Here is a 14,663-nt window from a genome sequence, read left to right as displayed (position 1 = left end):
GATATGCAATACATGGTACCACAATACCAATAATATCACGATACAACAATTCTATGATAATCAATATTTTGCAAGACAATCATAAAATAATACACCATAAACTCTAAATGCAAAGCACAAAACTCAAACTCGCACTGGTTGGTCCATTCAGGCCTGTGTAAAGTAAAGCCCTTTCCTTTAAATACATAAAGGTCTCTTCTAGGGCTACGATATTCCTGAAGCAGTTATGGACCAATATAAACATACTTAAGGGTATTTAATTCAATTTCTGCCAATAAACTTTAAATGTACACAATGGAACTTTAAGTTTGTCAAACACTCTCAAATGTGTTTTGCTGCCTTTTGCTTCTTAGTTTTTGTTGTATTTTGTGTTGTAGTTTGTCCATTCAGGCTACTGTAGAAACATGGCAGCACAAGATGGTGGCCTGTGCAGTGTAAAGCCCTTAGCTTAAATACGTAAATGTTACATACTGGACCTTTAAACCCCTCTCAAATGTGTTTTGCTGCCTTGTTTTCTTAGTCGTTGTTGTATTTTGTGTTGTAGTTTGTAAATGTTACATACGGGACCTTTAAACCCCTCTCAAATGTGTTTTGCTGCCTTGTTTTCTTAGTCGTTGTTGTATTTTGTGTTGTAGTTTGTAAATGTTACATACGGGACATTTAAACCCCTCTCAAATGTGTTTTGCTGCCTTGTTTTCTTAGTCGTTGTTGTATTTTGTGTTGTAGTAACACCTGTGTCTCTCTTTGGACGCCTGAACGCGACGCCCTCTTGTCCTCTTGTCCCCTCTTGTCCTCCTCTTGTCCTCCTCTTGTTCAGCCATGTTACCACCGGTCCCGTGTTTCCACGACACCAAAGAAGAATACGAGACTATCTGCTACCACCGTGAGCTTAGTGTTTGTTTGATTGTCAGCTCGCATCCCTCGCCGTCACCGCAGCGGCTCTTCCTATAGGACACTTCCGCTGCACCTGTTCCACGCGCCGGCCAATCTCGCGCTGAGCTCGCGCTGCTCCAAGATGGCGGCTCCCGGTGCTACGTACTACTCATCATCGCGGCAGTGAAGCTAACTGCTCCCGTGTAGCGGCCGTTGAAAACGCTGGAAAGACGCATGAGGGTCGCCCGTGAAACACGGAAGCGGTGTTTTGTTTTTGTTGGTTTATTTTTGACCGCGGTTCGTTCATGCGACGAGCCGGGCTGCGTGTCGCTGTGACGGGGGTTGCGTTTATCGGAGTATGGCCACCGAGAACAGGATCCATTTTTGGAGGAGAAACGCGAAGGTTCCCGGAAGGTGAGTTATTTTAACACGTCCCTCTGTGACTGTGCGGTGTTGTCATGTAATGTCACCGTGATACTGTGCTGTGTCATCGTAAATGTACACGAATATACGAGTCACTGCTCATTTACAACAGAGGCAAGTGTACGAGTGTTGTAAATATCAGGAGGCTGGTGGTGAATCAACCGTGTTCTGCCTGTCTGTCTGTCTGCGTGTGTGTCTGTGTCTGTGTGTGTGTGTGTGTGTGATAGAAACAGTGAGACACCTCCATGTCGCCTTTCCTCTCCTCTGGCGCTGTGTGGTGTCAGCTGTCACTCGCCATATGGGTCACTGACGTAAACATGAACCGGTGTTTTCGGTTGAGAGGGATAACAGGTCCAATACCGATACCAATATCGCAGCCCTGAGTATCAACCGATACCGGTGCTTGGCCAGTGCACGTTACATTTGAAGACATTTAGGTCAAAGCTCAGTGAATGAATGAATCCATTGAAATTAATTGGTACATAGTTTGTAGTACTAGTAACTAAAACTGTAGTACTAGTTTTGTCCCTGTTCTCCTGTAGTTAAAAGAGAATGTTGTCCAGAGGTTTGAATGTTTGTATTTCAACCAGCTTCATTAACATGTGTAGGAAGTTTTTTAGATTATAGAAGGTTTGCAGTTGCTAGATTCATTTTTTTATTTTCATTGAGGGAGAGGGAAAACAAAAGATATGAACCACTGAGGTATTTATGCCCCGCTTTCTCTATGTGTATGTTTGGGTTGGTGAAATGAGTAATTCAATAAATATGAATATGCAAATACATATTTAAAGGAGTATTTATTCAGTTAAGGTTGTCTCACTTAAATCAACTCAGTTACTCACTTCAATGTTTGAATCCAACCATTACACCCCCACGCCAATAGGGGGAAGACGTTCCAGTGAAGGATTGAAATCCCGTTGTCACTTCTGTGCCGTTGTTTTGTTTTTATTATAAGCTGCTTTTATTTTTTTATATTTTTTTACATTCAGCATCTAAACACACATTAAAGAAGAAGCTGGTGTTTTGAACCAAGTTGCTTGTGGGGGTGTGTTTCTCTCTGACTGCCGTTACTAAGCAACCAAAACCTGGGAGCTGCAATGAGAAGCCACTGAAGTTATTGAGTTAATTTACTCGTTGACCCTGACCAGTTTCAAAGTGCTAACTGCACTCCAAAAACTTATTTTCATCTCAGTGCAACGTGGACACGCCCCAGAAAAACAGGAGCGTCACAACTATGTTACTATGGACATCTCCATTGAAAAGAATGTGTTTGTGTGTATAACACATTCAGAGATGCTGCATATGAAAAGACCTCTCACTTATTTCATGTTCAGAGCAGATGTGGCTGATTTCTTTCATCTGAACATTACATAAAACTGCTTAAAATGCTCTAACAAACTACCTTTTTATCAGTAGTAGAAACATCTGTAACACTAGCAACATCGTTGGTAAGAAAATCATATGTATTTATTCAGTTTTAAATCATGTCTAATCTTATTCCCACTATATTGATGGATGCAGTTGGTATTCCTTTAAATCCATTAGTATAAAAAGATTTTCCAGATTGGTTAATCATAAAATCTTGCTTAACCAGCCATTTCAAAAACATTATGCTCTGACTTTTGTGATTCTGGGGGTTTCTGGATGGTTCATTTTTCTGTCTACATGTATGATCTAGTCATTTTGATCAGAATCAGATCAATGCAGAGTATCGTATCACCTCATCCTTAGTCTTAATGTGAACCTGACCCTATCAACCCTTACCTTAGAGAGAGGATCACTGCAGTAAATCTGTAATCTGTAATTCTCTGCGTGGAAAGAGACTGATAACTGTGATAACTGAGATAACCAGTCGCCTATGTATAAGAGGCTGTCAGTGCAATCATGAACCCTGTGTTTCCATTCACTGACGTCAAGCTAAGATTGGGAGTTAATTGAAATAAGCAGCAGGTGGCACGAAACCTAAAGCCTGGCTCTTCATGAAGAAGAAGACACAACTTGACAATGTATACAAAGAGTGCATTTAGCAGTTGTGTAAGCTTTCAGCTGCGTCTTGGCAACTTGGCATCCATAATAATGCATACTGCCTTCTTATCTCTTTTGAATATAGAGTGGTTGTCCTGCTGGCAGAGAAGCTGGACTGGTGTACTGGGTGTGTGTGTGTGTGTGTGTGTGTGTGCATATATATATATATGTGTGTATATATATATATATATATATATATATATATATATATATATATATACATATATATGCATATATACATACATATATGTATGTATGTATGTATATATGCATATATATATGTATATACATATATATGTATATATATGTGTATATGATAGAGAGGGGAGGTAGTTGTGCGGGTTAGGAAATCTGAGAAGAGAAGCTCTCTGAGGAGAGGGCGTTGTTGTTGTTGCCTTTGTCACAAAAGCTGATCTTTCTCTCAAACTATAGTGGGCGGAAAGACTAGAAGCCCAAACACATGTTTAAACAAGAAAAGCAAGCAGCGAAACCGCCTTGCAGCACGTCCTTGAGCCGCTCCTGATAAAACACGTCTGTTGCTGGTAAACAGGGGACTCTGGCACCGGCAGATAATCAGCCGGCCCAGTTCTCAGCCACCAGGCTCTCAGTTTGTCAGTTTGTTCACGCAAATGGTGCAAATGAGGCAGACATGATGTTTGCCCACAGTGTGACACAAATCCATACTCATGCTGATATTTATGTCTTTTTGATATCCACACTGCATAAAACCTGACATTTAATGACACATTGACATATGGTGGTTATTGCAATTTACATATTTTTGCATAGTTAATAATAGTACTAATTCTCTAAAACTTTATCATTTCATCCAAATGTAAATGTTTGAGTTTCCTGATTATCAGTTTCATGTATTTAATTATTTTATACATGCCTAATTTATATATTAGGTATGTAAGGTAATTTATTATAATATTATTATTGAAATGACTGTATATAATTGCACTGCAGCAGTGTAGGCACAGAGTGTAGATTGGAAAGACAGACCATTAGTGTTGTTGTTCAATAACTGGTTACGGAAGTTAAGCAAAAACCTTTTTGTATTATTTGTTTTCAGTAAACAGATGCACTTTATCTGATGGAGGATAGAAGGACAATGGGCTAAATATATTGGCCCAGAAGATCTGTATCAATTAACGGCCATCAGCTGTCCTGATTTCTAAAAACTCAACTTCTAAAAATCAGCATCGCCCACTAAAACACCTCAGGTATTGTACTATCACGTTTGATTCATGCTGATGTAGAGCATATATTGCTTGGTCCAGTGTTTTTGATTGTTTTCCAGTTAGAAATCCCCCAAAATGTTAGAATGTAGAAGAGGAAGCTGCAGTGAAAGGAGATAAGGAAAGGAAGTGCGAAGTGTGAACTGTTGGTAGTTGCGGGGCTTGGCCACAGATCTCATGATAAGACTGATGATCATGTTGTTGTATGGAATGCCCCCAGAGTTTGAAGGTGGTTGAGCAATAAGATTCTCACATCCGCTGAACACGGTGGACACTGCAGGGTGGTGAGGAACATGCGGGCTGTGCAAGCTGTCTCTGAGTTCTGCTAAAAAAACTCAGCACAATCCAAGTGTGATGGGCCTGTGATGTTTGATTAGAAGGTAAAAACTGAGCTGTCATGTGTCTGTCTGTCTGTCTGTCTGTCTGCCTCTCTCAGTGACTTTACACAATCGCACATCTCAAATTTGACTCATTGATTGTGCAGAATATGTGACCTCTTTAGGATCTTTTCTGCTATGGACACTGAATTCTTTATGGACTAGTAGTCCTCACGGAGAGCAAAGCCCAGTCCTAATGAGGCAGAACCGCATTTTTGTTGTGGTCAGGTTTAGAGCTGCAACTAACGATTATTTTCATCATTGATTAATCTTTCCAGTATTTTCTCATAAAATGTTTATCAAACCTGGAAATGAAGATGTTCTCAAACTTCTTGTTTTGTCCACAAACCAAAATGATTCAGTTTTAATGAGTTCTTGGTTATATGGAGCAAAGAAACCAGAAAATATTCAAATTTTATGCTGAAACAGTCAGAAATCTTGATTTAACAAGAAAAAAAACACAAACCGATTAATCGATTATCAAAATAGGTGACGATTCATTTAGTAATCAATTAATAATAGATTAAGTGATTGTTGGGTTCAGGTTAGGGTTAGGCATTAACAGGTTAGGGATTAGGCGTTGGTTAGGCACCGTCAAAATGATTACAAGTCAACACTGTAATCTGTTGAAAAGAAAGGAGTTAAGAAATCAGAAAGAAAACCCTCTAACTCTTCCTGTTGTAACCCTACAATACAGTGTCCAAACAAGAATAACTCTAAAACCTGTGTGTTCTGAACAATGATGTCAGAGTATGTGTTGTGAAACAGCTCATCTCTAACCATAACTAGGTCAAAGTGGCGGAAGCTGCGTAGGTTTTTAATGCACAGCGTTGACAGCGTTTCACGTCATCTTCTGCAGCGTACAGCCCGTTTACGGAGCACAGCATCCACCTCTCGACCCTCGATTGCGGCGCACGTGAGTGAGCACGTGAGAACTGGACTTGCATGGTGTCGTGTCGTCAACACAGACACGTTGTGTTCGTGCCACTCCCATTGTCACGTTTTTCTGTTGTTGTTTTTTTCCATGCTTGGAGGAATCGTGCATGTTTGCATTGTATGCATTAGCACTTTTCACACCTTTTCACTTTTCTTTTCTTTTTTACAAATGTACTATTAGTTCAGTTTGTTTCAGAGCATTGTTGTGTTTTATTACCCTGTTTTGTTGGATTTCAGTTTTGTGGGTTTTTTATTTATTTTGTTGATGGTTTTGTGAGTGTATGTCAGCTAGTTAAGGGTTTAACTTTCTGTCTTTATTTGTTTGACCTATGAATGTTTCCCCTGCAGGTATCCAAAAGACACCAAGCCCAAGTTCAACAACCTCAAGTCAAAAAAGGCCTCGAGTTTCCACGAGTTTGCTCGCAGCACCAATGACGCTTGGGACATCGACGACGAGGAAGATGAGGATTTCCTCGGGATTCCTGCCCCAACTACGTCCCTGCCATCATCAGGCGTGCACTCTATGCCCGTACAGATGCAGGTGTCTGCAAGACTCACTCTTCCAACTGATCAAATATGGGTAATGAGTTGGTTTGAAGTAGAGCAGAGACAGTATGCTGACTCATGTCCTGTGTCCTCACAGGAGCAGAATCAGGCAGGAGACGCTGACAGCAGGACGTCACACGGACCTGGCTCAGAAGCTCAAAACCTCCAGGACGTTCAGGAGGACGAGGAGGCAGACTGTGAGCCTGTCAATGGGAAGGTCGTCAAGTCTAATAGTGAGGCCCACCTCGGCTCGTCCTCAGGTATGTGACTAATGTACTGCAGCTGTAGAATTTGCATTAAGGAGTACTGAGCAGCTTATCAGATGATGAATAGTGAAGTTAATTATAGAGCCACTGTTATAATATCAGGGCTTCAGCATGTGCCGGGCCTGCACACAACATTCTGCAGTTCTACAAATGTCCTTGAAAAGCCCACCAGTGAGCTTGAAGTGATAAAGTGTGGTGTGGTACTGACACAGTCAGCACTGAATACACACTATTTTAAGAACATGTTTGCCGCCTCATCTTGTTCCGTCTGTTTCTCCTGCACCGGAGTCCATGGAGGAAATCTGCGTTTTTAAGCTCTTAAGAACACGAGAGCTGCTTGTCCACATTGTTTGGTGAGTTTGTGTCACTTGGTTAAATCCAAATGGAGGTATTCAAATACCAAAATTGCAAGATAACACATTTGCTCTCAGTGATGGAGGCAAACGTGGATCAACAACTCCTGTGTGCTGTGATGTAAAATCACCGATTTTCTCCATGGACTTTGGTGCGGGTGAGTGAATGTTTTTTTCAGGAGAGGCTGCCTAATGCTGAGATAATCATATTTATAAGATATCATTAATGTAAGCAGGTTTCATTTTTATTAAGTGGCTAGAATCACTTTTTTACCTTCTTTACCCTTGTGCAGCCACGTTTTCATTCAAACCAAGCGTCCCTGTCTTGGCACAGGGAGTGTGCAGAGTACTGCTGATTATGTCTCACACAACTGTAATACAGTTGTTCTTTCTTTTTTCTTCTTCTGTGATTCCCCACAGTCCGTTCCACACTGCAGAAGCAGCAGTCTCTCCCAGTTCGTCCCATCATCCCACTGGTGGCTCGCATCTCAGACCAGAACGCATCCGGTGCCCCGCCCATGACCGTGCGGGAGAAGAGTCGCCTGGACAAATTCAAGCAGCTGCTTGCCAGTCCCAACACCGATCTGGGTACAGTAGAAGAACAAAACACTGTGGAAGAGTTGTTAGTAATACTCTGGTACTGGGGTCTGTCTGAATGAGTCAACCTGCAGCAGCAATGTTTAAATGTCATTTGAGGAAAAAGGAGAGTTTCTTAAATCAAATTAACCATAGACTGTATGAAATTAACACGGCACAAAGTCGACTTTGACCAGTTGACCGGGACTTTACAGCCCTACTGACATCTGTAGGGTTCATAAAGGTGTAATATGCAACGTTCTGGCAATGTAGAAGCTCAGCGTCAATTGATCTCCATGAGGCCGCACAGAACAGCTTTTTCCCACTGCGTTGAGTGGATAAATGTGGTAAAATTGTCACTCTCAGGGAAGCTCAGTGTCTCTGGGAGTCAATGGCACAGCTTTTCTGATTCAGTCCCGTGCAGATTTTACTTGGGAATGTTGTCCATATTATACACTATCGTGTTTCCTTGTTCCAGTTGTTTGTTCAGCGCGGATGTCAGAATGTATGTATAAATAACTGCCTGAAATGAGCTTCTCCTGTTTGTAAAAACCAGCAACCACCACTGGTATATACATAAATATGCTGCGTTCGAATGGGGTTGTTTATTGAATTCACAACACTGTCCTTTTTTAACACTCCTAATCATATTGTAGACCCTGTTAATGACTTGTTTACGACGTGTTCATGAGTTCCCCTTGAATCATGCAGTTTCTCAAGAGCCGCTCTGTCGTGGAAGAAATTAGTTTAAGCGTCCAATTTAAGGCAATTCTCTGGATTTACAAAAAAAAAAAGAAGTCGAGAAAGAGAGACAAAAACAGTGTCAACAGCATTTACAGTGTCACCAGAGATGGACAGCTCCACTATCTGGATCTAGTCCTTCTCCACCTGTACAAATAAGCACCTTCATGCTACGATGTTACATCATGTCTGTTTTATTTGGAGAGAATAAGCATTGTAGTTTACTGGCCTTATGTGAGTGCTGCGTGGTGCATATTGGACTGGATTTACTGACCTCACGGTGTCATGGCCTTCGTCTTCTCTCCTGCTCCTCCAGACTACAGCAGAGTTTACAAACTAAAGTGTAGCCCACGGCATCTCCAAAACATTTTCGACATTCAAAAACGTTAGTTGTGTGAGTCCATGTGCTTTAAAACCATTTTTCTTTTGTGGATGTAGCCTCAGGTTGAACGGAGTCAGAGGGAAATGTTTATTATTTTTGCCCTGTGCTGTTGCAGAGGAACTCCGAAAGCACAGCTGGTCGGGTATCCCCAAAGAAGTGCGGCCAATCACATGGAGACTTCTCTCCGTAAGTCTTATGACCCTCATGTTCCTGACACCCTGTGTCGATTACTCCTTGTTAATGTTTTCTAGTGTCTGTGTAGCCAGTTGAATGCCTCTTAGGAAGATGTCGAAAGACTTGTCCTTCCTGGCAACGTTATCTGCTTTCCTTTTATCTCCAATTGCCAGGCTGTTCTGTTCCTCTGAAACTGTTCATGTATTGAGAAAACACTTTCTCCTCTGTGTTTTTCCCTCCTTTCCCTGGACTGTGACAGGGATACCTGCCAGCCAACAAGGAGCGCAGAGAACTGGTGCTAAAAAGGAAGCGAGAAGAATATTTTGGATTCATAGAGCAGTATTACCACTCAAGGACAGACGAGCACTACAAAGACACATATAGACAGGTACTGTTTCTAATATTTGACAAAAGGGAATTATTTCTACGTACTCCCAACAGCTCAAGTATTCTTTGTAATCATTTTTTCTTCCTGTTAGATCCACATCGACATTCCAAGAACAAACCCTCTGATTCCATTGTTCCAGCAGCCGGCAGTCCAAGAGGTAAGGTGGGACAGGGGGACGTTTGTCCTTTCAGGCTGCTGTAGAGACATAGAGATGGCATCCTCTACAAAGCAAGACCCTTGTTTTAAAGTATATAAGAAAGGCTTTACTAAGGCAGGGACATCCAAACCTTTTTCAAGAGGAACCAAATTCATTAATATAAAAATACCAGCAGATCAACTGCCCGTCCTGAAAAACGTAAGACCATAATTAAGGTGATGATGTGAAAAATCTCATGTTTAGACTCATGTTTATGGTCAAAACCTCATTTAAATGGGATTTCAACCAGTGGGAATGTTTTTAATCAGCTCCGATTGTCATTGACCTGCATGAACTCACGAGTTTCTTCTTGCTCTTCTCCTTTTTTACCAGCTATGCAATGTTTCTCTGTCATTTCCAGCAAAAGCCCTGAATCTTTAAAAGCAAACCTTTAATAGCTTTTTACGACTCAGGTCAGCGCTCACTATTTTTTAATTTCATTATTCAAATCGTTTTAAAAGGACAGAAGGAAAAGGTAATAAGTTGTAAGTGCTGTAACGTTGTCGCTGAGCTTCATGATCTTGCTGTTTTCTTCTTTCTCTGACTCATTTTGTTTCCTGTGCGTCTGTAATGTCAGAATTCATGCATGTGTGACAAAACTACCACTGGACCAATCAATAGTAACGGAAACGGCGTTATTTCCCAAAGAGGCTCTAGTACGTACGTGTTAAAATTGAACATGGATTTTAAAAAGATCAAGAGTTTTAGTCACTGAAACCTTTAAAGCAAACTAACATTCAAACATTCTAAATCACCTCTGTGCTGTTTGACTTGTCATCTCATGGTGCGTCTGTCTTTCCATATCAAAGGTGTTTGAGCGAATCCTCTTTATCTGGGCCATCCGTCACCCGGCCAGCGGCTACGTCCAGGGAATCAACGATCTGGTCACTCCTTTCTTTGTCGTCTTCCTGTCCGAGTTTGTCAGTAAGTAGTCAGTGCACATTTAGTATCCACACTCCAGCACAAATGTTAGTGACTAAGCTGCATTGATTTAGTTCAGGGTGTCAAACTCTAATGTCCTGGGAGCCAGTGAGGGACTAGTCTGGTCAAGAAGAGTCCAGTCTTGGGAAGAAAAGTTAGAAAACATGTGTTGAGCTTAAAATTACGACATAGTATCCCCTCACGATATCACAATTAAGATATTTATGATGCTATTTCACAGAATCTCCAAGTAAAAGTGTTTGTTTTGATATGGAACAATGTATAAGTCACAATAAAAACACAATCAGTCTATTAATATCACTACTTAATATAAAACTAATTCATTAATAACATGGACAACTGTGACATAATTACAACAGCATGTTTTATTATTGCTATTACAATAATTGTCTGAAAATGTCTAATAAATGGCAAATATCAGCCAGATGAATCAATGTTTGTTTTCCCAGCGGAGGACGTGGAGAACTTTGAGATGGCGGCGCTGCCTCTTGAGACCCAGAGAAACATCGAAGCTGATAGTTTCTGGTGCATGAGTAAACTGCTGGACGGAATCCAGGTCTGCTCGTACACAAACGCGTCAGTGAGCTGGTGGGAGAAAAAAAGCACCGGTCAAATTTGTCGCTCACTGAGATTTCTTTCCTCTCGCAGGACAACTACACCTTTGCTCAACCTGGAATCCAGAACAAAGTGAAAGCCCTGGAGGAGCTGGTCAGCAGGATCGATGGTGAGTGGACGCCTGACATTTGACCTTTTAGCTCATCACAACTCCATCACCATACTGTGTGTGTGTGTGTGTGTTCTTTCTCCAGAGGACATTCACAATCATTTCAAGAAGTACGAGGTGGAATACTTGCAGTTTGCTTTCCGCTGGATGAACAACCTGCTCATGAGGGAGTTGCCTCTACGTTGCACTATCCGTCTCTGGGACACATACCAGGTAATGTATTTCTACATCATCGTCAATCCTTTATTTATCATAGAAGGTCAGACAATCACCAACAGCAGCATAAGCTTCAGATACTTAACTTAATATTAAGTATCTTAATATTTAACAGTATAAACACTTAATATTTAATTCTCTAAACCAAATACTTTAATTGTATTGGTTCATTGTTTGTATATCTTAATCTGTTGTACTTCATCATACATTATTACTTATAAGTTATCAGTACTAGTGCAGTGTCCGTGCAAAATCTGGTTTTGTGTGTGTTTTCAGTAATTGTTGGTTTGGTGTGAAGAGTTTCGGTTTCTTCATTAAAGCTAAATAATGTTGGTTTGTGGACAACTAAAGACATTTGAGAACGTCATTATTTCAAGTTTGGGAAACTCTGATCAGCATTTTTATGACATTTTATGGACCAAACAACTAACTAACTAACAAACAAGAAAATAATCAACAGATTAATTGATTATGGAAAATAATCACTAGTTGCCGACCTAAACTGAAGGCTCCATCGATTCTCCAACAAGGGAAGGGTGAGCTGAGGGATATTTAGCTGCAACATACAACTTCACCTATAAAAGATGCTACACACTGTACCTTCAGTCTTATCCCCTCTTTATTTATAACCATGTAGAGTTTCTGCAATCCTGTTTTTGTGTGAAGAAATCTGTCTGCAGTGACATTCTTTTATTTTTTCCCCAAAGTCTGAAGCCGAAGGTTTCTCCCACTTCCACCTGTACGTCTGTGCTGCTTTCCTCATCGAGTGGCGCAAAGAGATTCTCTCCATGATTGACTTTCAGGTAACGTTGTTTTTGTCACTGTATGACTGATCAGGTTAGCACTCAAATATTCAGGCTAACGAGGGCGTAAACGGAGACCTTTTGAAAACGATGACATAATTACCCGCAATTCGCCTCCTGATTGGTTGTGATAACTCCACTATCAGCTGTTTATCTTTCACCTCACTGATTGTACTTTCTGGAACTCAGCAAACAACTACAGAGGAGGGAATCCCCTTCCTGTTTACACTGGCACATGTATACCCGATACACCTCAGAATCAGAATACTTTATTAAATCCACGTGGGGAAATTGTGTGTGCGCGTTACATTTGCTCTTTCAGAATTAAAACACGCTCGGGAAGAAACTTAAGACGGGTGTAGTGTAATTAGTAAAAGGTACATTAATGCAATTTCCTCAACATGTAATATATACGTTTGCATGGTTCAGGAATTACTATCAGACAAGGGCGACATTTATTTATGACACTGTAGAGAAAAACAACAGAGAATGAGAGCAAAACAGACACAAACTAACACTGTTATAATAATAACTTGATGAAACACAAATGAAGAGCTTCCTGTGCTACAAAACAAAAGCCCCTCAAGCCCGAGGCACAGCTGTAAATCCACATTCACGTGCGGCGACAGCTGTTAACACCATTACGTTGTGAAGTGAAAACTCCAGGAAGAAAGTTGATCACAGACGGCAGATAACCATCCACACAAGACGACACATGTTCACTTTTTCAGATAAACAGGAAGCTGAAGCACTTCCTTGTTGTTGAGAGAATGCCAGTAAGGAATTTACTTCCATACAGACGTACGGAATATATGTTTACATTTTACAAACTAACCCATGTTTCTGAAATAATATGTTAACTTTTTTGCTGTCAAATATCTAAAAATGACAATACCAAAGTTACATAATATTTCTTTTCTTGAGCGGTGTCCTTACTTTGGCAAAAATGTCGACAAACACACTTGAATTTAACAGAATGTTTTATCCAATTTGGTCGCCTTTTAATGACATCATCCGTTTGCTTAGTTGCTGCTATGTTTTATAAAGGGTTTGCCTTATAAATAATGTTTTAAACCCAGGGCCTCAAACTCAATATTAACTTGGTGCCAGTGAACTTCTAGGCTGGTCAGGAGGGGTCCAGGGGCCCGTCAAATGAAAAAAGGACTGTTTAGTAATTAAAAATTAAAATCGTATCTTCATAATCCATCATGATGTTGCAATTATAAATATTTACAATGATACTGCACACCATTTCAAAGTAAAAGGGTTTGTTTTGATAGATAGTTCACAACAACAACAACAACAACATATTTATGGTGCAAAATGAATCTTTAAACAACAAAACAGACAGAAATAGAAGATAGAATCGGAACATTGTAATATTAAAGTAACTGAAGGGCCACAAGACATGGACTGGGCGAGTTTGAGACCCCTGTTTACTCTTCAGTGTGAAGCCAAACACCTGCTGGTCCTGCAAGTATTTCACAATAAAAGCCTTGTTGGGAAAAAAAAAAATATCTTAAGAGGGAACAGAAACGCTAGAGTGCTTTTACTTTGAAACAGTTACAGGACGTGTTGTGTTAGTGACGCGTGTGTCAGATATAGACAAGGTCACCTGCTGTTGACTAAGAAGACTAAGCAGCTTTGTCAAGGACCAGTCACTTGATCAGAAAGTGAGGTGAAGCTCTCCAACTTCATCAACATAGAGTTTGTTGTTATTGTTTTGAAAGAGAGAGCGAGAGAGACCCCTAGTGGCAGACGTCACATTGCAGGAGTTAGACTACATGTTCCTTATGTGTTTTTATCCTGTGAAGCACTTTGATTTGTGTTGATTTCTAGAAAAAGTCTGAAAGAAGGCAACAAAATATGTTACAGTGCCCCCCAGTGTACAAATGGTGAACAAATAGATCAGCACATATTTATACACATACTGTGCATTTAAAGGCTGCTCTCTTCATACACGATGAGGGAGTGTGACTGACGCCCATGTCCCTGTGCTCTGCTCTTCAGGGCCTCCTCATGCTGCTGCAGAATGTTCCGACAATCCACTGGGGGAATGAGGAAGTTGGTCTCCTCCTGGCGGAGGCGTATAGACTCAAGTACACGTTTGCTGATGCTCCCAGTCACTACAAGAGATAGGGCCCCCGGGGCCTCGGCGTCAAAGCAAACACTGAGCAAACTTTGAGTTTTTCCAGAATCAAACCAGACTGACTGGATTGACACATACCATCTGAGATTACGCCACAGACTTTGGGCGTGGTCTCTCAGGTCACCTACAATAGACTGGTGGTGCGTTCAAGTGCAGCCTCGGGAGAGACCTACACAGTGTTTATCTCAGAGCCCCTGAACCTCTCCTGTGATGATGAAGTCCTCTGAACGCCACACACTGGATCTGGGTGAATGAAGTTAGTCGCAGTCGACGTGCTGCGTTGCCTCTGTGAACTGGTACAGTATGAATAACCATAACTAGGCCATTTTGTT

The 14,663-nt window shown here is 41.0% G+C and overlaps 1 protein-coding gene across 2 annotated transcripts; it reads left to right on the top strand.

Annotated features, from left to right (window-relative positions):
* Nucleotides 1-794: 794 nt before the first annotated feature.
* On the top strand, nucleotides 795-14,663 carry tbc1d22b (TBC1 domain family, member 22B). 2 transcript variants are annotated; one of them, XM_044015017.1, is made up of 14 exons: nucleotides 795-1,287; nucleotides 5,799-5,855; nucleotides 6,224-6,416; nucleotides 6,519-6,681; nucleotides 7,461-7,628; nucleotides 8,855-8,925; nucleotides 9,173-9,301; nucleotides 9,393-9,458; nucleotides 10,307-10,421; nucleotides 10,889-10,995; nucleotides 11,088-11,163; nucleotides 11,249-11,376; nucleotides 12,087-12,182; nucleotides 14,193-14,663. In XM_044015017.1, the coding sequence occupies exons 1-14, from the start codon at nucleotides 1,232-1,234 to the stop codon at nucleotides 14,319-14,321; spliced, it is 1,554 nt and encodes a 517-aa protein (XP_043870952.1). In that variant the 5' UTR covers nucleotides 795-1,231; the 3' UTR covers nucleotides 14,322-14,663. The 2 variants fall into 2 exon arrangements, with proteins under 2 accessions (XP_043870952.1, XP_043870953.1); XM_044015018.1 differs by lacking the exon at nucleotides 5,799-5,855 and having other exon boundaries at nucleotides 796-1,287.

Source organism: Solea senegalensis, unplaced genomic scaffold (assembly GCF_019176455.1).
Source record: "Solea senegalensis isolate Sse05_10M unplaced genomic scaffold, IFAPA_SoseM_1 scf7180000012731, whole genome shotgun sequence".
Lineage (NCBI taxonomy): Eukaryota > Metazoa > Chordata > Actinopteri > Pleuronectiformes > Soleidae > Solea > Solea senegalensis.
This window is presented reverse-complemented; position numbering and strand designations above follow the sequence as displayed.